Raw genomic sequence first — 27,992 nt, forward strand, 5'->3', positions numbered from 1 at the left:
ATCGCGGGTGGTGACATGGCCGCCAACATGGCCACCAACATGGCCGCCCTCGCGGGTGGTGACATGGCCGCCAACATGGCTGCCATCACGGGTAGTGACATGGCCGCCAACATGGCCGCCAACATGGCTGCCATCGCGGGTGCTGACATGGCCGCCAACATGGCTGCCCTCACGGGCGCCAACATGGCCGCCCTCATGGGTGCCAACATGGCCGCCATCATGGGTGCCAACATGGCCGCCATCATGGGCGCCAACATGGCCGCCATCGCGGGTGCCAACATGGCCGCCAACATGGCTGCCACCAGCATGGCTGCCACCAACATGGCTGCCACCAACATGGCCGCCAACATGGCTGCCACCAACATGGCCACCAACATGGCCGCCAACATGGCTGCCACCAACATGGCCACCAACATGGCCATCGCCAACATGGCCGCCGTCATGGCCGCCAACATGGCCGCCGCCATGATGGCCGCCCCCGTGGGCGCCGCCATGATGGCCGCCATCATGGCCGCCGGGGGCGGGGCCTGCGGGGGGGTGCTGGGTGGGGGCCATGGAGAGGAGGAAGGACCTGGAAAAGGGGGAAAATTCCCCAAATTGGGACAGGAAACCGGGATTTTGGGGGGAAAAACGGGGAATTTGGGGTCAGAAGAGGCTGGGAAGGGGGGAATTTGGGGAAATTCCCAGGATTTGGGGGTTGTTGGGAAAATCGCTATAAAAATAATAACATTGCTAATAAAAATAATAATATTGAATAAAAATATTCAATTGAGGGTGGGAATAAATATGGAATTAAGGGAGGAAAATGACGCTAAAATGGGGGAAAATGAGGGAAAATGGGGGCAGAAATGGGAAAAAATGGGGAAAAAGGGGAGATATAAAGGTAAAAATCGGGGAAAATTGAGCCAAGAAAATGAGGAAAAGGATAAAAAAGGGATAAATAAGGAGAAAAAGGTAAAAATCAAAGCGAATTTGAGGCAAGAAAATGAGGAAAAGGATAAAAAAGGGAGAAATAAGGAAAAAAAGGTAAAAATCGAGGCGAATTTGAGGCAAGAAAATGAGGAAAAGGATAAAAAAGGGATAAATAAGGAATAAAGGGGAATGTAAAGGGAAAGAATAAAGCGGAATGGGGCAAAAATGGGTTAAAATGGGGGCGAGAAAGCGGAATAAGGAGCGAAAATAACGAAAATTCAACAAAAATGCCCCAAATGGAGTGAAATTGAAATGAATAATAGGAAATAAAATAGCAGGAAAATGACCCAAAACCCGGGAGGTTCCTGGGATTTGGGGCTTCGTTTTTTGCTCTTTTTCGCCCGTTTTTGCCCAATTTTGGGGTTTTTTTGCCGTTTTTCTCCCGTTTCGCTCCCTCCCCCCCCCCGCGGCGCCCCCCACTCACCCGCTGCCCGCGAGGGGCCCCGGCGTCCGGGCGGGCGGGGCCGGAAGCGGAAGGGGCGGGGCCTCGTGCGGGGGGGCGGGGGCCGCCCCCGCTCGTGAGGCCCCCGCGTTGAACCGAAACGAGGGGATTTCGCCCCAAAAACGGCCCTCTCTATGACCCTGGAGGACCGTCTCGGTGGGGTTGGAGGTCCCACGGGGCCACTCTATGACCCTGGAGGACCCTTCCCCTCTCGTTGGTATCTAACGCTCCGCAGCGCTACTCTATGACCCTGGAGCAACTCCCCCCGCCCCCGTCTCCTCTCTATGGCCCTGGAGGACCCGGCCCCTCTCGTTGGTACCTAACGCTCCGCGGCGCTACTCTATGACCCTGGAGGACCCTCCCCGCGCTTCCGCCCTCACCGGTCTCCTAGCAACGCTCCGCCCCCCCGCCGCGCGTGCGCCGTGACGCCACTTCCGGCGCGCCGGCCATGGCGGAGGCGGGAGGCGCCGGGGCCGCCGCGGGCCCCGGGGCGGACGCGGGGCCGGAAGCGGGACCGGAACCGGGACCGGAAGCGGGGCCGGCGCGGGAGGCGGAAGTGGCGGTGGAGATCGGGGGAGAGCTACCTGTGCCGGCGGGCGGACGGGAGCTGGCGTGAGCGACCGGGGGGACCGAAGTGACCGGGGGGGGACCGGAAGGGACCGGGAGCCACCGGGGGGGACCGGGATCGAGGGGGGACCGGGGGGGACCGGAAGTGACCGGGGGGGACCGGGATCGAGCGGGGACCGAAGTGACCGGGAGCGACCGGGGGGACCGGGATCGAGCGGGGACGGGGGGGGGCCGGAAGTGACCGGGGGGACCGGAAGGGACCGGGAGCCACCGGGGGGACCGGGATCGAGGGGGGACCGGAAGTGACCGGGGGGGACCGGAAGGGACCGGGGGGGGACCGGAAGGGACCGGGAGCCGCTGGGATCCACGGGGCAGATCCAGCCCTATAGGGTCCGTGTTATTCCATAGGGATCCATAGGGATCCATAGGATCCATATGTCCCTATATGTCCCTATAGATCCCGCCGAGGTGACTTGTTATATAGGGATCCGTATGGATCCATACGTCCCTATATGTCCCAATCCTGATCCATACGTTCCTATATGTCCCAATCCTGATCCATACGTTTCTATATGTCCCTATAGATTCCGCGGAGGTGATCCAGTCTATAGGGACCCGTATGGATCCATACGTTCCTATATGTCCCATATCCTCATCCATACGTTCCTATATGTCCCATATCCTGATCCATACGTTTCCATTTATCCTATAGATTTCCGCGGAGGTGATCCGGTCTATCTGATCCATACATTCCTATATGGCCCATATCCTAATCCATACATTTCTGTATGTTCCTATAGATTCCGCCGAGGTGATCCGGTCTATCCTGATCCATACGTTCCTATATGTCCCATATCCTGATCCATACGTTCCTATATGTCCCAATCCCGATCCATACGTTCCTATATGTCCCAATCCTGATCCATACGTTTCTATATGTCCCAATCCTGATCCACACGTTCCCATTTATCCTATAGATTCGGCCGAGGTGATCCAGTCTATAGGGACCCGTATGGATCCATACGTTCCTATATGTCCCATATCCTGATCCATACGTTTCTATATGTCCCAATCCTGATCCATACGTTCCCATTTATCCCTATAGATTCGGCCGAGGTGATCCAGTCTATAGGGACCCGTATGGATCCATACGTTCCTATATGTCCCATATCCTGATCCATACGTTTCTATATGTCCCATATCCTGATCCATACGTTCCCAATTATCCTATAGATTTCTCGCGGAGGTGATCCGGTCTATCCTGATCCATACGTTCCTATATGTCCCATATCTTGATCCATACGTTTCTATATGTTCCTATAGATTCTGGCAGAGGTGATCCAGTCTATAGGGACCCGTATGGATCCATACGTTCCTATATGTCCATATCTTGATCCATATGTTCCCATATGTCCCTATAGATTCCGCGGAGGTGATCCGGTCTATCCTGATCCATACATCCCTATATGTCCCATATCCTAATCCATACATTTCTGTATGTTCCTATAGATTCGGCCGAGGTGATCCGGTCTATCCTGATCATACGTTCCTATATGTCCCATATCCTGATCCATACGTTCCTATATGTCCAATCCTGATCCATACGTTCCTATATGTCCCATATCCTGATCCATACGTTTCTATATGTTCCTATAGATTCCGCCGAGGTGATCCAGTCTATAGGGACCCGTATGGATCCATACGTTCCTATATGTCCCAATCCTGATCCATACGTTCCTATATGTCCCAATCCTGATCCATACGTTCCCATTTATCCTATAGATTCCGCCGAGGTGATCCAGTCTATAGGGACCTGTATGGATCCATACGTTCCTATATGTCCCATATCCTGATCCATACGTTCCTATATGTCCCTATAGATTCCGCGGAGGTGATCCAGTCTATAGGGACCCGTATGGATCCATACGTTCCTATATGTCCCATATCCGGATCCATATGTCCCATATCCTGATCCATACGTTCCTATATGTCCCAATCCTGATCCATACGTTCCTATACGTCCCTATAGATTCGGCCGAGGTGATCCAGTCTATAGGGACCCGTATGGATCCATACGTTCCTATATGTCCCAATCCTGATCCATACGTTTCTATATGTCCCATATCCTGATCCATACGTTCCCATTTATCCTATAGATTCCGCAGAGGTGATCCGGTCTATCCTAATCCATACATTTCTGTACGTCCCTATAGATTCGGCCGAGGTGATCCAGTCTATACAAATCCATATGGATCCATACATTCCTTTCTGTCCCTATAGATTCCGCCGAGGTTGCACTGTCTATAGGAACCCATATGGATCCATACGTTCCTATATGTCCCATATCCTGATCCATACGTTTCTATATGTTCCTATAGATTCCGCGGAGGTGATCCAGTCCTATACAAATCCATACTAATCCATACGTTCCTATATGTCCCAATCCTGATCCATACGTTCCTATATGTCCCAATCCTGATCCATACGTTCCTATATGCCCCTATAGATTCCGCCGAGGTGATCCAGTCTATAGGGACCCGTATGGATCCATACGTTCCTATATGTCCCATATCCTGATCCATACGTTTCTATACGTCCCTATAGATTCCGCCGAGGTGATCCCGTCTACACGAATCCGTATCCTAATCCATACGTTCCTATATGTCCCAATCCTGATCCATACGTTCCTATACGTTCCAATCCTGATCCATACGTTCCCATATGTTCCTATAGATTCCGCCGAGGTTGCACTGTCTATAGGAACCCGTATGGATCCACACGTTTCTATATGTCCCAATCCTGATCCATACGTTCCCATTTATCCTATAGATTCCGCCGAGGTGATCCAGTCTATAGGAACCCGTATGGATCCATACGTTCCTATATGTCCCAATCCTGATCCATACGTTCCTATATGTCCCATATCCTGATCCATACGTTCCTATATGTCCCAATCCTGATCCATACGTTCCCATTTATCCTATAGATTCCGCGGAGGTGATCCGGTCTATCCTGATCCATACGTTCCTATATGTCCCAATCCTGATCCATACGTTTCTATATGTCCCATATCCTGATCCATACGTTCCTATATGTCCCAATCCTGATCCATACGTTCCTATACGTTCCTATAGATTCCGCCGAGGTGATCCAGTCTATAGGGACCCGTATGGATCCATACGTTCCTATATGTCCCATATCCTCATCCATACATTCCCATTTATCCCTATAGATTCCGCCGAGGTGATCCGGTCTATCCTGATCCATACGTTCCTATATGTCCCAATCCTGATCCATACGTTTCTATATGTCCTTATAGATTCCGCCGAGGTGATCCAGTCTATAGGGACCCGTATGGATCCATACGTTCCTATATGTCCCATATCCTGATCCATACGTTTCTATACGTCCCAATCCTGATCCATACGTTCCTATACGTCCCTATAGATTCCGCCGAGGTGATCCAGTCTATCCTGATCCATACGTTCCTATACGTCCCAATCCTGATCCATACGTTCCTATATGTCCCATATCCTGATCCATACGTTCCTATATGTCCCAATCCCGATCCATACGTTCCCATTTATCCTATAGATTCCGCCGAGGTGATCCAGTCGCGGCTCAACGAGCAGGAGGGGCGCCAGGAATTCTACGTGCACTACGTGGGCTGTGAGTGCGGAACAGCCGGAGCAACAGCCGGAGCAACAGCCGGAAACAGCCGGTTTGGGGGAAAAACACCCCGGTTTGGGGCCAGGAACACCCACTTTGGGGCCAGGAACCCCCATTGGGGGCCAGAACCCCCCATTTTGGGTCAAAAACTCCCCATTTTGGGTCTAAAACTCCCCATTTGGGGTCTAGAACTCCCCATTTTCAGGCCAGAACCCCCCATTTTGGGTCTAGAACTCCCCATTTTGGGTCCGGAACCCCCATTTTGGGTCTAAAACTCCCCATTTTGGGTCTAGCACTTCCCATTTGGGTCTAGAACTCCCCATTTTGGGTCTGTGACTTCCCATTTTGGGTCCAGAACTCCCCGTTTTGGGTCCAGAACCGCCGATTTGGGGTCTAAAACTCCCCATTTTGCGTCTGTAACTTCCCATTTTGGGTCCAGAACCCCCCATTTTGGGCCAGAACCCCCATTTTGGGTCTAAAACTTCCCATTTTGAGTCTGTAACTTCCCATTTTGCGTCTGTAACTTCCCATTTTTGGGCCAGAACCCCCGTTTTGGGTCTAAAAATTCCCGTTTTAGGGTCCAGGACCCCCCATTTTGGGCCAGAACCCCCATTTTGGGTCTAAAACTCCCCATTTTGGGTCTGTAACTTCCCATTTTGGGTCTGTGACTTTCCATTTTGGGGTCCAGGAACCCCCATTTTGGGCCAAAACTTCCCATTTTTGGTCTAAAACGCCCCATTTTGGGTCTGTGACTTCCCATTTTGGGTCTAGAACTCCCCATTTTTGGGCCAGAACCCCCGTTTTGGGTCTAAAAATTCCCGTTTTAGGGTCCAGGACCCCCCATTTTGGGCCGGAAACCCCATTTTGGGCCAGAACCCCCATTTTGGGTCTAAAACTCCCCATTTTGGGTCTAGAACTCCCCATTTTGGGTCTGTAACTTCCCATTTTGGGTCTAGAACTCCCCATTTTTGGGCCAGAACCCCCCATTTTGGGTCTAAAACTCCCCATTTTGGGTCTGTAACTTCCCATTTTGGGTCTGTAACTTCCCATTTTGGGTCTGTGACTTCCCATTTTGGGGTTCAGGAACCCCCATTTTGGGCCAAAACTTCCCATTTTGGGTCTAAAACGCCCCATTTTGCGTCTGTAACTTCCCATTTTGGGGTCCAGAACCCCCCATTTTGGGCCAGAACCCCCATTTTGGGTCTAAAACTTCCCATTTTGAGTCTGTAACTTCCCATTTTGCGTCTGTAACTTCCCATTTTTGGGCCAGAACCCCCGTTTTGGGTCTAAAAATTCCCGTTTTAGGGTCCAGGACCCCCCATTTTGGGCCGGAAACCCCATTTTGGGCCAGAACCCCCATTTTGGGTCTAAAACTCCCCATTTTGGGTCTGTAACTTCCCATTTTGGGTCTGGAACCCCCCATTTTGGGCCAGAACCCCCCCATTTTGGGCCAGAAACCCCATTTTGGGCCAGAACCCCCATTTTGAGTCTAAAACTCCCCATTTTGGGTCTAGAACTCCCCATTTTGGGTCTAGCACTTCCCATTTGGGTCTAGAACTCCCCATTTTGGGTCTGTGACTTCCCATTTTGGGTCTAGAACTCCCCATTTTTGGGCCACAACCCTCCATTTTGGGTCTAGAACTCCCCATTTTGGGTCCGGAACCCCCATTTTGGGTCTAAAACGCCCCATTTTGGGTGTGTCACTTCTCGTTTTGGATCTAGAACTCCCCATTTTTGGGCCAGAACCCCCGTTTTGGGTCTAAAAATTCCCGTTTTAGGGTCCAGGACCCCCCATTTTGGGCCGGAAACCCCATTTTGGGCCAGAATCCCCATTTTGGGCCAGAACCCCCATTTTGGGTCTAAAACTCCCCATTTTGGGTCTGTAACTTCCCATTTTGGGTCCAGAACCCCCCATTTTGGGCCAGGAACCCCATTTAGGGCCAGAACCCCCATTTTGGGTCCAGAACCCCCCATTTTGAGTCCAGGAACCCTCATTTTGGGCCAGAAACCCCATTTTGAGTCTAAAACTCCCCATTTTGCGTCTAGAACTCCCCATTTTGGGTCTAGCACTTCCTATTTGGGTCTAGAACTCCCCATTTTGGGTCTGTGACTTCCCATTTTGGGTCCAGAACTCCCCGTTTTGGGTCCAGAACCGCCGATTTGGGGTCTAAAACTCCCCATTTTGGGTCTGTAACTTCCCATTTTGGGTCCGGAACCCCCCATTTTTGGGCCAGAACCCCCCATTTTGGGACTAAAACTCCCCATTTTCGGTCTAAAACTTCCCATTTTGGGTCTAAAACTTCCCATTTTGAGTCTAGAACTCCCCATTTTGGGTATGTGACTTCCCATTTTGGGGTCCAGAACCCCCCATTTTGGGTCAGAACCCCCCATTTTGGGCCAGAAACCCCCATTTTGGGTCTAAAACTCCCCATATTGCGTCTGTAACTTCCCATTTTGGGTCTGGAACCCCCCATTTTGGGTCCAAGACCCCCCCATTTTGGGCCAGAACCGCGCATTTTGGGCCAGAACACCCATTTTGGGTCTAAAACTCCCCATTTTAGGTCCAGGAACCCCCACTTTGGGTCCAGACCCCCCCATTTTGGGTCCAGAACCCCCCTATTTTGGGCCAGAATCCCCATTTTGGGTCTTAAATTCCCCATTTGGGGTCTAGAACTCCCCATTTTGGGTCTGTGACTTCCCATTTTGGGTCCAGACCCCCCCATTTTGGGTCTGTAACTCCCCATTTTGGGTCTGTAACTTCCCAATTTGGGTCTGTAATTTCCCATTTTTGGGTCCAGGACCCCCCCCCCCCCATTTTGGGGCTAGAACTCCCCATTTTGGGTTCAGAACTCTCCATTTTGGGGCTAGCACTTCCCCTTTGGGGTCTAGAAATCCCCATTTTGGGTCTAGAACTCTCCATTTTGGGGCTAGCACTTCCCCTTTTGAGTCTAGAACTCCCCATTTTGGGTCTGTAACTCCCCGTTTTGAGTCCAGAACCCCCCATTTTGGGGCTAGAACTCCCCATTTTGGGCCAGAAACCCCATTTTGGGATCCAGAAACCCCCATTTTGGGCCAGAAACCCCATTTTGGACCAGAACCCCCCATTTTGGATCCAAAACTTCCCATTTTTGGTCCAGAACCCCCCATTTTGTGTCTTGAACTCCCCATTTTGGGTCTGTGACTTCCCATTTTGGGGTCCAGGACCCCCCATTTTGGGTCACAACCCCCATTTTGGGTCTAAAACTCCCCATTTTGGGTCTGTAACTTCCCATTTTGGGTCCAAAACCCCCATTTTGCATCTAGAACTCCCCATTTTGGGTCTGTGACTTCCCATTTTGGGGTCCAGGACCCCCCATTTTGGGTCACAACCCCCATTTTGGGTCTAAAACTCCCCATTTTGGGTCTGTGACTTCCCGTTTTGGGTCCAAAACCCCCATTTTGGGTCTAGAACTCCCCATTTTGGGTCTGTGACTTCCCATTTTGGGGTCCAGAACCCCCCATTTTGGGCCAGAAACCCCATTTTGGGTCCAGAAACCCAATTTTGGGTCCAGAACTCCCCATTTTGTGTCTATAATTCCCCACTTCGGACCCAGAACTCCCCATTTGGGGTCCAGAACCCCCCATTTTGGGCCAGAACCTCCATTTTGGGTCTAAAACTTCCCATTTTGGGGTCCAGAACCCCCCCCATTTTGGGCCCAAAACCCCATTTTGGGCCAGAACCCAGATTTTGGGTCTAAAACTCCCATTTTGGGTCTGAAATTCCCCATTTCGGGTCCAGAACTCCCCATTTTGGGTCTAAAACTCCCCATTTTGGGTCCAGAACCCCCCATTTTTAGCCAGAATCCCCATTTCGGGTCTAGAACTCCCCATTTTGGGTCTAAAACTCCCCATTTTGTGTCCAGAACCCCCCATTTTGGGCCAGAATCCCCATTTTGGGTCTAGAACTCCCCGTTTTGGGTCTAAAACTTCCCGTTTTGCGTCTAAAACTTCCCATTTTGGGTCTAAAACTCCTCATTTTGGGTCTGTAACTTCGCATTTTGGGTCCAAACCCCCCCCATTTTACATCTAGAACTCCCCATTTTGGGTCCACAGCTCCCCCTTTTGGGTTTGTAATTCCCCATTTTGGGTTCAGAACCCCTCATTTGTGTTCGGAATTCCCCATTTTGGGCCAGAACTCCCCATATTGGGTCTAGAACTTCCCATTTTTGAGTCCAGGACCATCCATTTTGGGTATAGAATTCCCGATTTTGGGTCTGTAACTCCCCATTTTGGGTTCAGAACCCTTCATTTGCATCTGGAATTCCCCATTTTGGGTTCAGAACTCTCCATTTTGGGCCCAGAACTCCCCATTTTGGGTCCATCCATCCCCATTCCGAGTCCATCCACCCCATTCCGGCTCCATCCCCCTCATTCCGGCTCCATTCGCCCCCATTCCGACTCCATCCATTCCCCTTTTGGGCCCAGAACTCCCCATTTTGGGTCCACCTATCCCCATTCCGGCTCCATCCATCCCCCTTTGGGCGCAGAACCCTCCATTTTGGGTCCAGAACTCTCCATTTTGGGTCAATAACTCCCCATTTTGGGTCCAGAACTCCCCATTCCGGCTCCATCCATCCCCATTCCAGGTCCATCCATCCCCATTTGGCCCAGAACTCCCCATTCCGGGTCCATCCGCCCCCATTCCGGCTCCATCCACCCCATTCCGGCTCCATCCGTCCCCTTTTGGGCCCAGAACTCCCCATTTTGGGTCCACCCGTCCCCATTCCGGGTCCATCCATCCCCTTTTGGGTCCAGAACTCCCCATTTTGGGTCCATCCATCCCTATTCCGGCTCCATCCACCCCCATCCCAGCCCCATCCACCCCATTCCAGCTCCATCCGTCCCCATTCCGGCTCCATCCATCCCCTTTTGGGCCCAGAACCCCCCCATTTTGGGTCCACCCATCCCCATTCCAAGTCCATCCACCCTCATTCCAGCTCCATCCACCCCATTCCGACTCCATCCATCTCCATTCCGGCTCCATCCGTCCCCATTCCGACTCCATCCATCCCCCTTTGGGCCCAGAACTCCCCATTTTGGGTCCACCCATCCCCATTCCGACTCCATCCGTCCCCATTCCGGCTCCATCCATCCCCTTTTGGGCCCAGAACTCCCCATTTTGGATCCACCCGTCCCCATTCCGGGTCCATCCGTCCCCATTCCAGGTCTATCCGTCCCCATTCTGGGTCCATTTTCCCCCATTCCGACTCCATCCGCCCCCATTCCGGCTCCATCCATCCCCTTTTGGGCCCAGAACCCCCCATTCCGTCTCCATCCGTCCCCATTCCGACTCCATCCATCCCCATTCCGACTCCATCCGTCCCCATTCCGGCTCCATCCATCCCCTTTTGGGTCCAGAACTCCCCATTTGGGGTCCACCCGTCCCCATTCCAAGTCCATCCACCCTCATTCCAGCTCTATCCGTCCCCATTCCGACTCCATCCATCCCCCTTTGGGCCCAGAACTCCCCATTTTGGGTCCATCCATCCCCATTCCGACTCCATCCATCCCCATTCCGACTCCATCCGCCCCCATTCCGACTCCATCCGCCCCCATTCCGACTCCATCCGTGCCCTTCCCGCCCAGTCAACCGGCGCCTGGACGAGTGGGTCGACCGGAACCGCCTGGCGCTGTCCAAGACGCTCAAGGAGGCCGTGCAGAAGAGCGCGGAGCTGGGCCTGGATCCGCCCGGAGAACAGCCGGAAAGGAAGATCACCCGGAACCAGAAGAGGAAGCACGATGAGATCAACCACGTGCAGAAGGTGGGAATGGGATATGGGGTCAATGGGAAGCGTTGGGAGTCATTGGGAAGAGTTGGGAGTCATTGGGAAGAGTTGGGAGTCATTGGGAGTCATTGGAAGTGTTGGGAGTCATTGGGAGTCATTGGGAAGAGTTGGGAATCATTGGGAGTCATTGGAAGAGGGATATGGAGACACTAGGGAGCTCCAGCAGGATGAGATCAACCACGTGCAGAAGGTGGGAATGGGATATGGAGGTCAATGGGAGTCGTTGGGAAGCGTTGGGAGTCATTGGGAAGAGTTGGGAGTCGTTGGGAGTCGATGGGAAATGTTAGAAGTCATTGGGAAGCGTTGGGAGTCATTGGGAAGAGTTGGGAGTCATTGGGAAGAGTTGGGAGTCATTGGGAGTCATTGGGAAGAGTTGGGAGTCATTGGGAAACGTTGGGAGTCATTGGGAGTCATTGGGAGTCGCTGGGAAGCGTTGGGAGTCATTGGGAAGAGTTGGGAGTCATTGGGAAGCGTTGGGAGTCATTGGGAAGAATTGAGAGTCATTGGGAAGAATTGAGAGTCATTGGGAAATGTTGGGAGTCATTGAGAAGTATGGAAGTCATTGGGAAGCGTTGGGAGTCATTGGGAGTCATTGGGAAGCGTTGGGAGTCATTGAGAGTCATTGGGAAGAGTTGGGAGTCGTTGGGAGTCATTGGGAAGAGTTGGGAGTCATTTGGAAGCGTTGGGAGTCATTGGGAGTCATTGGGAAGCGTTGGGAGTCGTTGGGAGTCATTGGGAAGAGTTGGGAGTCATTGGGAAGCATTGGGAGTCATTGGGAAATATTGGGAGTCATTGGGAAGCATTGGGAGTCGTTGGGAAGCGTTGGGAGTCATTGGGAAGCGTTGGGAGTCATTGGGAAACATTGGGAGTCATTGGGAAGAGTTGAGAGTCATTGGGAAGCGTTGGGAGTCATTTGGAAGCATTGGGAGTCATTGGGAGTCATTGGGAAGCATTGGGAGTCATTGGAAGAGGGATATGGAGACACTAGGGAGCTCCAGCAGGATGAGATCAACCACGTGCAGAAGGTGGGAATGGGATATGGGGTCAATGGGAAGCGTTGGGAGTCATTGGGAAGAGTTGGGAGTCATTGGGAAGCATTGAGAGTCATTGGGAGTCATTGGGAAGTGTTGGGAGTCATTGGGAAGAGTTGGGAGTCATTGGGAAGCATTGGGAGTCGTTGGGAAGAATTGAGAGTCATTGGGAGTCGTTGGGAAGAATTGAGAGTCATTGGGAGTCATTGGGAAGCGTTGGGAGTCATTGGGAGTCATTGGGAAGTATTGGGAGTCATTGGGAAGAGTTGGGAGTCATTGAGAAGTATGGAAGTCATTGGGAAGCGTTGGGAGTCATTGGGAGTCATTGGGAAGCGTTGGGAGTCGTTGGGAGTCATTGGGAAGAGTTGGGAGTCATTGGGAAGCGTTGGGAGTCGTTGGGAGTCATTGGGAAGCGTTGGGAGTCATTGAGAAGTATGGAAGTCATTGGGAAGCATTGGGAGTCATTTGGAAGTCGTTGGGAGTCATTGGGAAGAGTTGGAAGTCATTGGGAAGCGTTGGGAATCATTGGGAAGCATTGGGAGTCATTGGGAGGAGAATATGGGGACACTGGGATACGGGGGGTCACCAGTTGGCCCTGGTTGTCACCGATTGTCCCTGGTTGTCACCCGTTGTCGCCGATTGTCACCCCTTGTCACCGATTGTCTCTGGTTGTCACCGATTGTCCCTGGTTGTCACCCGTTGTCACCCGTTCTCACCGGTCTCTCTTCCCCCACCCAGACCTACGCGGAGATGGATCCGACCACGGCAGCGCTGGAGAAGGAGCACGAGGCGGTGAGGGGACATTGGGGACATGAGGGGACATGGGGGACATGGGGGACACTGGGGACATGAGGGGACATTGGGGACATGGGGGACATGAGGGACATTGGGGACACTGGGGACATGAGGGACATTGGGGACATTGGGGACATGGGGACATTAGGAACATTGGGGACATGGAGGGACACTGGGGACATGAGGACACATGGGTGTCCCCAACATGTCCCCAATGCATCCCCGTGGTGTCCCCAACGTGTCCCCATGTCCCCACGGTGTCCCCAACCTGTCCGTGCGGTGTCACCAAGCCATCCCCATGTCCCCAACATGTCCCCGCGATGTCCCCAACACATCCCCGTGTTCCCAACATGTCCCCAATATGTCCACGTGGTGTCCCCAACCCGTTCCCCTGTCCCCAACATGTCCCCGTGATGTCCCCAGTGTGTCCCCAACGTGTCCCCACGATGTCCCTGTCGCATCCCTGTGTTCCAAACATGTCCCCATGGTGTCCCCAATGTGGCCCTGCTGTGTCACCAACCCGTCCCCCTGTCCCCACGGTGTCCCCGTGATGTCCCCGTGTCTCTGTGGTGTCCCCAGCGTGTCCCCACGATGTCCCCAACGTGTCCCCGCAATGTCCCTGTGGTGTCCTTAATGCATCCCTGTGTCCCCAACATGTCCCCGCGGTGTCCCCAACGTGTCCCTGTATCCCAAACATGTCCCCACGATGTCCCCAAACTGCCCCCATCCCCAACGTGTCCCCAGCGTGTCACCGCGATGTCCCTGACGTGTCCCTGCGATGTCCCCATGTCCCCAACATGTCCCCAACGTGTCCCCGCGATGTCCCCAACATGTCCCCAAGGTCCCCAATGTGTCCCCACAGTGTCCCCATGGTGTCCCCAACCTGTCCCTGTATCCCAAATATGTCCCCGCAATGTCCCCAACGTGTCCCTGTGGTGTCCCCAACCCGTCCCCTGTCCCCAACGTGTCCCCGCGATGTCCCTGACGTGTCCCCGTGATGTCCCTGCGGTGTCCCCAACCTGTCCCCCTGTCCCCAACATGTCCCCAATGTGTCCCCGCGATGTCCCTGTGGTGTCCCTGTTCTGTCCCCAACCCATCCCTGTGTCCCCAACATGTCCCCGCAATGTCCTCATGGTGTCCCCAACATGTCCCCGCGGTGTCCCCAACATGTCCCCGCGATGTCCCCATGGTGTCCCCAATCCATCCCCTGTCCCCGTGATGTCCCCAACCCGTCCCCTGTCCCCAACATGTCCCCACAATGTCCCCAACGTGTCCCCGTGATGTCCCCAACCTGTCCCCCTGTCCTCCTGATGTCCCCAACCTGTCCCCAACACGTCCCCATGATGTCCCTGCTCTGTCCCCAACCCATCTCCATGTCCCCGTGATGTCCCCAACCTGTCCCTCTGTCCCCAACATGTCCCTGCGATGTCCCCAGCATGTCCCAAACGTGTCCCCCTGATGTCCCCAACATGTCCCCATCGCGTCCCCATGATGTCCCTGCTCTGTCCCCAACCCATCTCCATGTCCCCAACATGTCCCCGCGATGTCCCCAACGTGTCCCCCATGTCCCCAACCCATCCCCACGATGTCCCCAACGTGTCCCCCTGTCCCCACCGTGTCCCCCTGATGTCCCCAACATGTCCCCAACGCGTCCCCATGATGTCCCTGCTCTGTCCCCAACCCATCTCCATGTCCCCAACGTGTCCCCGCGATGTCCCCAACGTGTCCCCCATGTCCCCAACCCGTCCCCGCGATGTCCCCAACCCGTCCCCCTGTCCCCAACATGTCCCTGCGATGTCCCTGCGATGTCCCCAGCATGTCCCCAACGTGTCCCCGCGATGTCCCCAACCTGTCCCCCTGTCCCCAACATGTCCCTGCGATGTCCCCAACATGTCCCCAACGCGTCCCCATGATGTCCCTGCTCTGTCCCCAACCCATCCCCATGTCCCCAACATGTCCCCGCGATGTCCCCAACGTGTCCCCCATGTCCCCAACCCATCCCCGCGATGTCCCCAACGTGTCCCCCTGTCCCCACCGTGTCCCCCTGATGTCCCCAACATGTCCCCAACGCGTCCCCATGATGTCCCTGCTCTGTCCCCAACCCATCCCCATGTCCCCAACATGTCCCCGCGATGTCCCCAACGTGTCCCCCCCGTCCCCAACATGTCCCTGTGAAGTCCCTGCGATGTCCCCAACATGTCCCCAACGTGTCCCCGCGATGCCCCCAACCTGTCCCCCTGTCCCCAACATGTCCCCGCGATGTCCCCAACGTGTCCCCCATGTCCCCAACCCGTCCCCGTGATGTCCCCAACATGTCCCCCTGATGTCCCCAGCATGTCCCCAACGTGTCCCCGCGATGTCCCCAACCTGTCCCCCTGTCCCCACCGTGTCCCCCTGATGTCCCCAACATGTCCCCAACGCGTCCCCATGATGTCCCTGCTCTGTCCCCAACCCATCTCCATGTCCCCAACATGTCCCCGCGATGTCCCCAACGTGTCCCCCATGTCCCCAACCCGTCCCCGCGATGTCCCCAACCTGTCCCCCTGTCCCCCTGATGTCCCCAACATGTCCCCAACGCGTCCCCATGATGTCCCTGCTCTGTCCCCAACCCATCTCCATGTCCCCAACGTGTCCCCGCGATGTCCCCAACGTGTCCCCCATGTCCCCAACGTGTCCCCCATGTCCCCGCGATGTCCCCGACGTCCCCCCGCGCTGTCCCCAGATCACCAAGGTCAAGTACGTGGACAAGATCCACATCGGCCATTTTGAGATCGACGCCTGGTACTTCTCGCCCTTCCCGGAGGATTATGGGAAGCAGCCGAAGCTCTGGATCTGCGAGTTCTGCCTCAAGTACATGAAGCTGGAGCGCTCCTACCGGCTGCACCTGGTGAGGACGACGTCACCGCGTCACCGTCACCGCGTCACCCGCGCGGCATTGTCACCCGTGTGTCACCCATGTCACCCGCGTGTCACCATTCCCACCTGGCACCATTCCCCTGTGTGTTACTACCTGGTGAGGACAGCGTCACCCGTGTCACCGTCACCACGTCACCCGCGCGGCATTGTCACCCGTGTGTCATTGTCACCCGTGTGTCATTGTCACCCGTGTGTCATTGTCATCCGCGTGGCATTGTCACCCGTGTGTCGCCCATTTCACCCGTGTGTCACCATTCCCACGTGGTGCCACCCCCCTGTGTGTTACCGGCTGCACCTGGTGAGGATGGTGTCACCGCGTCACCCGCGGCACCGTCACCGCGTCACCCGCGCGGCATTGTCACCCGTGTGTCACCCATGTCACCCGTGTGTCACCATTCCCATGTGGTACCATCCCCTTGTGTGTTACCGCCTGTACCTGATGAGGATGGTGTCACCGCGTCACCGTCACCGCGTGGCATTGTCACCCGCGTGTCACCCGTGTCACCCGTGTGTCACCATTCCCACGTGGTGCCATCCCCGTGTGTGTTACCGCCTGTACCTGGTGAGGATGACGTCACCACGTCACCCGCGGCACCGTCACCGCGTCACGCGCGTGGCATTGTCACCCATGTGTCACCCATGTCACCCGTGTGTCACCATTCCCACGTGGCGCCATCCCCCTGTGTGTTACCGGCTGCACCTGGTGAGGATGGTGTCACCACGTCACCCGCGTGGCGTTGTCACCCGCATGTCACCCATGTCACCCGTGTGTCACCATTCCCATGTGGCGCCATCCCCCTGTGTGTTACCGGCTGCACCTGGTGAGGACGGCGGCACCGCGTCACCCGCGGCACCGTCACCGCGTCACCCGCGTGTCAGTGTCACCCGTGTGTCACCCGTGTCACCCGTGTGTCACCATTCCCACGTGGTGCCATCCCCCTGTGTGTTACTACCTGTACCTGGTGAGGACCGCGTCACCGCGCGGCATTGTCACCCGTGTGGCATTGTCACCCGCGTGTCAGTGTCACCCGTGTGTCACCCATGTCACCCGTGTGTCACCATTCCCATGTGGTACCATCCCCCTGTGTGTTACCGGCTGCACCTGGTGAGGACGACGTCACCGCGTCACGCGCGTCACCGTCACCGCGTCACCCGCGTGTCAGTGTCACCCGTGTGTCATTGTCACCCATGTGTCACCATTCCCACGTGGTGCCATCCCCCTGTGTGTTGCCACCTGCACCTCGTGAGGACCGCGTCACCCGCGTCACCGTCACCGCGTCACCCGCACGGCATTGTCACCCGTGTGTCACCATTCCCACGTGGTGCCATCCCCGTGTGTGTTACCGGCTGCACCTGGTGAGGATGGCGTCACCGCGTCACCCGCGTCACCGTCACCGCGTCACCCGCGCGGCATTGTCACCCGCGTGTCATTGTCACCCGTGTGTCACCATTCCCACGTGGTGCCATCCCCCTGTGTGTTACCAGCTGCACCTGGTGAGGATGGTGTCACCGCGTCACCCGCGGCACCGTCACCGCGTCACCCGCGCGGCATTGTCACCCGTGTGTCACCCATGTCACCCGTGTGTCACCATTCCCACATGGCACCATCCCCGTGTGTGTTACCGCCTGTACCTGGTGAGGATGGTGTCACCGCGTCACCGTCACCGCGTCACCCAAGTGTCAGTGTCACCCGTGTGTCATTGTCACCCGTATGTCACCCGTGTGTCACCATTCCCATGTGGCGCCATCCCGCTGTGTGTTACCGGCTGCACCTGGTGAGGATGACGTCACCGCGTCACCCGCGTCACCGTCACCGCGTCACCCGCGCGGCATTGTCACCCGTGTGTCATTGTCACCCGTGTGTCACCATTCCCATGTGGCGCCATGCCCGTGTGTGTTACCGCCTGTACCTGGTGAGGATGGTGTCACCGCGTCACCGTCACCGCGTCACCCGCGTGTCAGCGTCACCCGTGTGTCATTGTCACCCGCATGGCATTGTCACCCGTGTGTCACCATTGCCATGTGGTACCATCCCCGTGTGTGTTACCGGCTGCACCTGGTGAGGACGGTGTCACCGCGTCACCCGCGGCACCGTCACCGCGTCACCCGCGCGGCATTGTCACCCGTGTGTGACCCATGTCACCCGTGTGTCACCATCCCCACATGGCACCATCCCCCTGTGTGTTACCGGCTGCACCTGGTGAGGACGGTGCCACCGCGTCACCGCGTCACCTGCATGGCCCTGTCACCCACGTGTCACTGTCACCCGCATGTCATTGTCACCCACGTGTCACCCGCGTGTCACCATCCCCACGTGGCACCATTCCCCTATGTGTTACCGCCTGCACCCGGTGAGGACGGCGCCACCGCGTCACCATCACCCATGTGTCGTTGTCACCCATGTGTCATTGTCACCCACGTGTCACCCATGTGTCACCCCCCCCGTGTGTTACCGCCTGCACCTGGTGAGCGCCACACGTGTCACCGTCACCCATGTGTCACCACGTGTCCCTGTCACCCCTGTATCCCCGCGCGTCGCCGTCACCCGCGCGTCGCCGTCACCCGCGCGTCACCGTCACCTCCCGCCTGTCCCCAGGGCCAGTGCCAGTGGCGACAACCGCCGGGCCGGGAGATCTACCGGAAGGGCAACATCTCCGTGTACGAGGTGGACGGGAAGGACCACAAGGTGCGCGGGGACACGGGGACAACAGCGTCACCGCCACCGCCCCGGTGGCCCCCGCGGTGGTGGCACCACCTTGGTGGCGGTCCCTGGTGTCCCGTGATGTCCTGTGATGTCACACGCCATCCCGTGACATCATACAACGTCCCATGACATCATACAATGTCCCATGATGTCCCACAATGTCCCTTGACACCCTACAATGTCCCATGATGTCCTATGATGTCACACGACATCCCATGACATCATACAACATCCCATGACCCTACAACGTCCCACAACGTCCCTTGACACCCTACAATGTCCCATGATGTCCTATGATGTCACACGACATCCCATGACATCATACAACGTCCCATGATGCCCCACAATGTCCCATGATGTCCCACAATGTCCCTTGACACCCTACAATGTCCCATGATGTCCTATGATGTCACACGACATCCCGTGACATCATACAACGTCCCATGATGCCCCACAATGTCCCATGATGTCCCACAATGTCCCTTGACACCCTACAATGTCCCATGATGTCCTATGATGTCACATGACATCTCATGACATCATACAACGTCCCATGACGCCCCACAATGTCCCATGATGTCGCACAACGTCCCTTGACACCCTACAATGTCCCATGATGTCACATGACATCTCATGACATCATACAACAGCCCATGACCCTACAACGTCCCACAACGTCCTTTGACGTCACACAATGTCCCTTGACACCCTACAATGTCCCATGATGTCCTATGATGTCACACGCCATCCCATGACATCATACAACGTCCCATGACCCTACAATGTCCCACAACGTCCTTTGACGTCACACAATGTCCCTTGACACGCTACAATGTCCCATGATGTCCCATGATGTCACACGCCATCCCATGGCATCATACAACGTCCCATGACCCTACAACGTCCCACAACGTCCTTTGACATCACACAATGTCCCTTGACACCCTACAATGGTCCATGATGGCCCATGACATCCCATGATGCCCCAAAACGTCCCAAAATGATGGCCCATGATGTCATACAACGTCCCATGACATCCCATGATGCCGTACAACGTCCCATGATGTCCCATGATGTCATACAGTGTCCCACAATGATGTCCCATGACGTTGTACAATGGTCCATGATGGCCCATGACATCCCATGATGTCCCAAAACGTCCCAAAATGATGTCCCATGACGTCATACAGCGGCCCATGATCTCCCATGATGCCCCAAAATGTCCCACAAGGATGTCCTATGATGTCATACAACGTCCCATGATGTCATACAATGTCCCATGTTGTCATACAACGGTCCATGATGGCCCGTGACATCCCATGATGCCCCAAAACGTCCCAAAATGATGGCCCATGATGTCATACAATGTCCCATGTTGTCATACAACGGTCCATGATGGCCCGTGACATCCCATGATGCCCCAAAACTTCCCAAAATGATGTCCCATGATGTCATACAATGTCCCATGACATCCCATGATGTCATACAATGTCCCACGATGGCCCATGATGTCGTACAACATCCCATGATGGCCCATGACATCCCATGATGCCCCAAAACGTCCCATAAGGATGTCCCATGACGTCATACAGCGGCCCATGATCTCCCATGATGCCCCAAAATGTCCCACAAGGATGTCCTATGATGTCATACAACGTCCCATGATGTCATACAATGTCCCATGTTGTCATACAACGGTCCATGATGGCCCGTGACATCCCATGATGCCCCAAAACTTCCCAAAATGATGGCCCATGACGTCATACAATGTCCCATGATGGCCCATGACATCCCATGATGCCCCAAAATGATGGCCCATGATGTCATACAACGTCCCATGATGTCCCATGATGTCATACAATGTCCCACGATGTCCCATGAGGCCGTACAACGTCCCATGATGTCCCATGATGTCATACAGTGTCCCACAATGATGGCCCATGACGTCATACAACGTCCCATGATGGCCCGTGACATCCCATGATGCCCCAAAACTTCCCAAAATGATGGCCCATGACGTCATACAACGTCCCATGATGGCCCGTGACATCCCATGATGCCCCAAAACATCCCACAGTGACGTTGTACAACGTCCCACGACGCTGTACAACGTCCCATAAGGCTGTCCCATAACATTGTACATCCCGTGACATCCCACCACGACATCCCACCACCGCGGTCCACCCCGCCAACACCCCCCCTCACCCCATGACATCACCGTGACGTCACCGTGACGTCACCGTGACGTCACCCCCCTACACCAGATCTACTGCCAGAACCTCTGCCTGTTGGCCAAGCTCTTCCTGGACCACAAGACCCTCTACTTCGACGTGGAGCCCTTCGTCTTCTACCTCCTCACCGAGGTCGACCGCCAGGGCGCCCACATCGTCGGCTACTTCTCCAAGGTACCCGCAACACCCCGACAACACCCCGACGACACCCGGCCGCGGCCGCCTGACGCCGTCGCGTTGTTGCAGGAGAAGGAGTCGCCCGACGGCAACAACGTCGCCTGCATCCTCACGCTGCCGCCCTACCAGCGCCGCGGCTACGGGAAGTTCCTCATCGCCTTCAGTGAGTGCGCGGCGGCGGGGTGTTGGGCGGCTGGTGTCACCCGCGCGTGGTTGTCGTCACCCAATGGCAGTTGTTGTCGCCCGGTGGCAGTTGTCGTCACCCGGCGGCGGTTGTCGTTACCCAGTGGTGGTAGTTGTCACCCGCGCGTGGTTGTTGTCACCCGCGTGTGGTTGTCTTCACCCGATGGCGGTTGTCGTCACCCACGCGTGGTTGTTGTCACCTGGCGGCGGCTGTTGTCGCCCAATGGTGGTTGTTGTCACCCGGCGGTGGCTGTTGTCACCCACGTGTGGTTGTTGTCACCCGACAGCAGCTGTTGTCACCCAGTAGTGGTTGTTGTCAGCTGCGCGTGGTTGTCATCACCCGGCAGCGGTTGTCGTCACCCGGCGGAGGTTGTCGTCACCCGCACGTGGTTTGTCATCACCTGATGGTGGTGGTTGTCACCCACGCGTGGTGGTCACCCGGCGGCGGTTGTTGTCACCCAATGGTGGTTATCATCACCCAGCGGCGGTTGTTGTCACCCGGCGGCGGTTGTCGTCACCCCGCGGCGGTTGTCGTCACCCCGCGGCGGTTGTCGTCACCCGGCGGTGGTTGTTGTCACCTGGCGGTGGTTGTCGTCACCCGGCGGCGGTTGTCGTCACCCGGCGGCGGTTGTCGTCACCCGGCGGTGGTTGTTGTCACTCGGCGGCGGTTGTCGTCACCCCGCGGTGGTTGTTGTCACCCGGCGGCGGTTGTTGTCACCCGGCGGTGGTTGTTGTCACCCGGCGGTGGTTGTTATCACCTGGCGGTGGTTGTCGTCACCCGGCGGTGGTTGTTGTCACCCGGCGCCGGTTGTCGCCGCAGGCTACGAGCTCTCCAAGCTGGAGAGCACCGTGGGCTCCCCGGAGAAGCCGCTCTCGGACCTGGGCAAGTTGAGCTACCGGAGCTACTGGTCCTGGGTCCTCCTGGAGATCCTGAGGGACTTCCGGGGGACCCTGTCCATCAAGGACCTCAGGTGGGGACGCGGGGACCTCCCGGGGACACCGGGGAGCTCCTGGGGACACTGGGGACACCAGGGAGCTCACGGGGACACCGGGGACATCCTGGGGACACTGGGGACCTCTTGGAGACACTGGGGACACTGGGGAGCTCCTGGTGACACTGGGGACACCAGGGACCTTCCAGGGACACCGGGGACCTTCTGGGGACACCAGGGACGTCCTGGAGACACCGGGGACTTTCCGGGGACACCGGGTACATCCTGGGGACACTGGGGACACCAGGGACCTTCCAGGGACACTGGGGACCTTCTGGGGACACTGGGGACCTCCTGCAGACACCAGGGACCTCCTGGGGACACTGGGGACCTTCCGGGGACACAGGGCCCTCCTAGGGACACAGTGACCTCCTAGGGCCACCAGGGACCTCATGGGGACACCGGGGACTTTCTGGGGACACTGGGGACCTTCCGGGGACACTGGGGACACCGGGGACCTCCTGGGGACACTGGGGACCTTCCGGGGACACAGGGCCCTCCTAGGGACACAGCGACCTCCTAGTGCCACCAGGGACCTCATGAGGACACCGGGGACCTCCTGGGGACACCGGGGACACCAGGGACCTTCTAGGGACACCGGGGACCTTCTGGGGACTCTGGGGACACCAGGAAGCTCCTGGGGACACCGGGGAGCTCACGGGGACACTGGGGACACCAGGAACCTTCCGGGGACACTGGGGACCTTCCGGGGACACAGGGCCCTCCTAGGGACACAGTGACCTCCTAGTGCCACCAGGGACCTCATGGGGACACTGGGGACACTAGGGAGCTTCCAGGGACACTGGGGACCTTCTGGGGACACCAGGGAGCTCTGGGGACACTGGGGACACCAGGGACCTTCCGGGGACGTCCTAGGGACACTGGGGACCTTCTGGGGACACTGGGAACCTCCTGCGGACACCAGGGACATCCTGGGGACACTGGGGACACCAGGAACCTTCCGGGGACACCAGGGACCTTCCGGGGACACAGGGCCCTCCTAGGGACACAGTGACCTCCTAGTGCCACCAGGGACCTCATGGGGACACTGGGGACCTCCTTGGGACACCGGGGAATTGCTGGGGACTCTGGGACACCAGGGAGCTCCTGGGGACACCGGGGAGCTCACGGGGACACTGGGGACCTTCTGGGGACACCAGGGCCGACCTGGGGACACCAGGGAGCTTCTGGGGACACTGGGGACACCGGGGACCTTCTGGGGACACCAGGGAGCTCCTGTGGGCACCGGGGACCTCCTGGGGACACCGGGGACCTCCTGGGGACACCGGGGACCTCCTGGGGACACTGGGGACCTTCCGGGGACACAGGGCCCTCCTAGGGACACAGTGACCTCCTAGTGCCACCAGGGACCTCATGAGGACACTGGGGACCTCCTGGGGACACCGGGGACACCAGGGACCTTCTGGGGACACCGGGGACCTTCTGGGGACACTGGGGACCTTCTGGGGACACTGGGGACCTCATGAGGACACTGGGGACCTTCTGGGGACACCGGGGACCTTCTGGGGACACTGGGGACCTTCTGGGGAGACTGGGGACGTCCTGGGGACACCAGGGAGCTCCTGGGGACACTGGGGACACCAGGGACCTTCCGGGGACGTCCTGGGGACACTGGGGGACCTTCTGGGGACACCGGGGACCTTCTGGGGACACTGGGGACCTTCCGGGGACACAGGGCCCTCCTAGGGACACCGGGGACCTCCTAGTGCCACCAGGGACCTCATGAGGACACTGGGGACCTCCTGGGGACACCGGGGACCTTCTGGGGACTCTGGGGACACCAGGAAGCTCCTGGGGACACCAGGGACGTCCTGAGGACACTGGGGAGCTCACGGGGACACTGGGGACCTTCCAGGGACACTGGGGACACCAGGGACCTTCTGGGGACATCAGGGAGCTCCTGGGGACACCAGGGACCTTCCGAGGACACAGGGCCCTCCTAGGGACACAGTGACCTCCTAGTGCCACCAGGGACCTCCTGGGGACACTGGGGACACTAGGGAGCTTCCAGGGACACTGGGGACCTTCTGGGGACACCAGGGAGCTCTGGGGACACTGGGGACACCAGGGACCTTCCGGGGACGTCCTAGGGACACTGGGGACCTTCTGGGGACACTGGGAACCTCCTGCGGACACCAGGGACATCCTGGGGACACTGGGGACACCAGGGACCTTCCAGGGACACCGGGGACCTTCTGGGGACACCGGGGACGTCCTGGGGACACTGGGGACCTTCCGGGGACACTGGGGACACCGGGGACCTCCTGGGGACACTGGGGACCTCCTGGTGACACCGGTGACACCCCAGTGACCTCCGGGGCCTCCTCCCGGGCCCCTCCCCGGGGAGCCTCCCGGTGACAGCGGGTGACACCGGGTGACGCCGGGTGACGTCACCTCCCCGTCACACCCCGGTGCTCCCAGCACCCAAATACCCCGGAACTGCCCCCAAAAACACCCCGAATCCCCCCCAAAACCCCCTCCCAGCACTCCCGGAATTCCCAAAATGCCCAGAATTCCCGGAATTCCCGAATTTCCGCAGCCAGATGACCAGCATCACGCAGACCGACATCATCAGCACCCAAATACCCCCAAAACCCCCCAAAACCCCCCAAATACCCCCCAAACCCCCCAAAATCCCCCCAAACCCCTTCCCAGAATTCCCAAAATTCCCAGAATTCCCAAAATTCCCGGAATTCCCAAATTCCCGCAACCAGATGACCAGCATCACGCAGACCGACATCATCAGCACCCAAATACCCCCAAAACCCCCCCAAATCCCCCCCAAACCCCTTCCCAGAATTCCCAAAATTCCCAGAATTCCCGGAATTCCCGAATTTCCGCAGCCAGATGACCAGCATCACGCAGACCGACATCATCAGCACCCAAATACCCCCCAAACCCCCCAAAATCCACCCAAACCCCCCGAAATCCCCCCAAACCCTTTCCCAGCACTCCCGGAATTCCCAAATCCCCCAGAATTCCCAAATTTCCAAGAATTCCCGAATTTCCGCAGCCAGATGACCAGCATCACACGGGCATCATCAGCACCCAAATACCCCCCAAAATCCCCCCAAAACCCCCCCAAAACCCCCCAAAATCCCCCGAAATTCCCCCAAACTCCCTCCCAGCACTCCCAGACTTCCCTGGAATTCCCGGAATTCCCAGAATTCCCGGAATTCCCGAATTCCCGCAGCCAGATGACCAGCATCACGCAGACCGACATCATCAGCACCCAAATACCCCCCAAAACCCCCAAATCCCCCCAAACCCCCCTAAATCCCCCCCAAACCCCTTCCCAGAATTCCCGGAATTCCCAGAATTCCCAGAATTCCCAAATTTCCAAGAATTCCCGAATTCCCGCAGCCAGATGACCAGCATCACATGGGCATCATCAGCACCCAAATACCCCCCAAAACCCCCCAAAATCCCCCCAAAACCCCCCAAAATCCCCCGAAATCCCCCCAAACCCCTTCCCAACACTCCCGGAATTCCCAAAATTCCCGGAATTCCCGAATTTCCGCAGCCAGATGACCAGCATCACGCAGACCGACATCATCAGCACCCAAAGACCCCCCAAACCCCCCAAAATCCCCCCAAAACCCCCCAAAATCCCCCGAAATCCCCCCAAACTCCCTCCCAGCACTCCCAGACTTCCCCGGAATTCCCGGAATTCCCGAATTTCCGCAGCCAGATGACCAGCATCACGCAGACCGACATCATCAGCACCCAAATACCCCCCAAAACCCCCCAAATCCCCCCAAAACCCCCCAAAATCCCCCCAAACCCCCCCAAATCCCGCCCAAACCCCTTCCCAGAATTCCCAAAATTCCCGGAATTCCCGGAATTCCCGAATTCCCGCAGCCAGATGACCAGCATCACGCAGACCGACACATCATCAGCACCCAAAGACCCCCCCAAAACCCCCCAAAATCCCCCCAAACCCCCCGAAATCCCCCCAAACCCCTTCCCAGCACTCCCGGAATTCCCAGAATTCCCAAATTTCCAAGAATTCCCGAATTCCCGCAGCCAGATGACCAGCATCACACGGGCATCATCAGCACACAAATACCCCCCAAAACCCCCTAAAATTCCCCCAAACCCCTTCCCAACACTCCCAGACTTCCCCGGAATTCCCGGAATTCCCAGAATTCCCAGAATTCCCGAATTTCCGCAGCTAGATGACCAGCATCACGCAGACCGACATCATCAGCACCCAAATACCCCCCAAAACCCCCCAAAACCCCTCCAAATCCCCCGAAATTCCCCCAAACTCCCTCCCAGCACTCCCAGACTTCCCTGGAATTCCCGGAATTCCCGAATTCCCGCAGCCAGATGACCAGCATCACGCAGACCGACATCATCAGCACCCAAATACCCCCAAAATCCCCCCAAAATCCCCCGAAACCCCCCCAAACCCCTTCCCAACACTCCCGGAATTCCCAGAATTCCCGGAATTCCCGAATTCCCGCAGCCAGATGACCAGCATCACGCAGACCGACATCATCAGCACCCAAATACCCCCAAAATCCCCCCAAACCCCCCAAAATCCCCCCAAACCCCTTCCCAACACTCCCGGAATTCCCGGAATTCCCGGAATTCCCGAATTCCCGCAGCCAGATGACCAGCATCACGCAGACCGACATCATCAGCACCCTGCAGTCCCTCAACATGGTCAAGTACTGGAAGGGCCAACACGTCATCTGCGTCACCCCCAAGCTGGTGGAGGAACACCTCAAGAGCGCCCAGTACAAGCGGCCGCCCATCACCGGTGAGCGGCTACACCCCGACTACCCCCCGACTACCCCGCGACCACCCCCGGCCGCTAACAACCCCCCTCTGCTTCATCCCTACAGTCGACTCCATCTGTCTCCGCTGGGCGCCCCCCAAGCACAAACAGGCCAAGATGTCCAAGAAGTGACGAGCGGCTGTAGCTACCGCCGGACACCGGTTGTTGTGTGTGGGGGGGGGCGGTTTCACCTGTTCCGGTGGTTAAAGGATGCTGGGAAACAGGGCTGGTTGGTGGTTTATTGGTTTGGGGGCGTTTCGGGGGTTTTTGGGGGTGTTTTTTGGTTGCTCAAGGTGTCAGTTCCGGTGGTAGGAGCTCATTTTGGGTTCAAAAATGTGGTTTTTTGGCCTTCCTCGATGTTCTTTGGGGTGTTTTTGGGTGTCGCTCGGGGTGTCCAGCGACTGTAGGGGACACCCGGCCCAGTTTCAGGTGCCAGGAGCTCATTTTGGGTTCAAAAAGGTGTTTTTGGTGGGGGGTTCCTGGACCTTCTTTGGGGTGTTCTGGGTGCTCCCGGTGTCACTCGGGGTGTCCAGCGGTTGTAGGGGACACCCGGCCCAGTTTCAGGTGCCATTTTGGGTGCCAGGAGCTCATTTTGGGTTCAAAAAGGTGTTTTCTGGGGGGTTTCCTGGACGTTCCTTGGGGTGTTCTGGGTGCTCCCGGTGTCACTCAGGGTGTCCAGCG

The 27,992-nt window shown here is 56.8% G+C and overlaps 1 protein-coding gene across 1 annotated transcript; it reads left to right on the plus strand.

Moving 5' to 3' along the window:
- Nucleotides 1–75: 75 nt before the first annotated feature.
- Nucleotides 76–27,446, plus strand: KAT8 (lysine acetyltransferase 8). The gene is given in 13 exon segments (XM_088537554.1): nt 76–537; nt 1,806–1,985; nt 1,987–2,026; nt 5,576–5,650; nt 11,276–11,451; nt 13,245–13,298; nt 16,024–16,188; nt 18,814–18,903; nt 21,186–21,326; nt 21,399–21,492; nt 22,333–22,483; nt 27,139–27,293; nt 27,379–27,446. Coding segments are annotated over 13 exon segments (1,848 nt in total). The 3' UTR covers nt 27,444–27,446.
- Nucleotides 27,447–27,992: the final 546 nt, after the last annotated feature.

Source organism: Tinamus guttatus, unplaced genomic scaffold, assembly GCF_059628265.1.
Source record: "Tinamus guttatus ecotype Peru unplaced genomic scaffold, ASM5962826v1 Tinamus_guttatus_pri_ptg000811l, whole genome shotgun sequence".
NCBI classification, from domain to species: Eukaryota; Metazoa; Chordata; class Aves; order Tinamiformes; family Tinamidae; genus Tinamus; species Tinamus guttatus.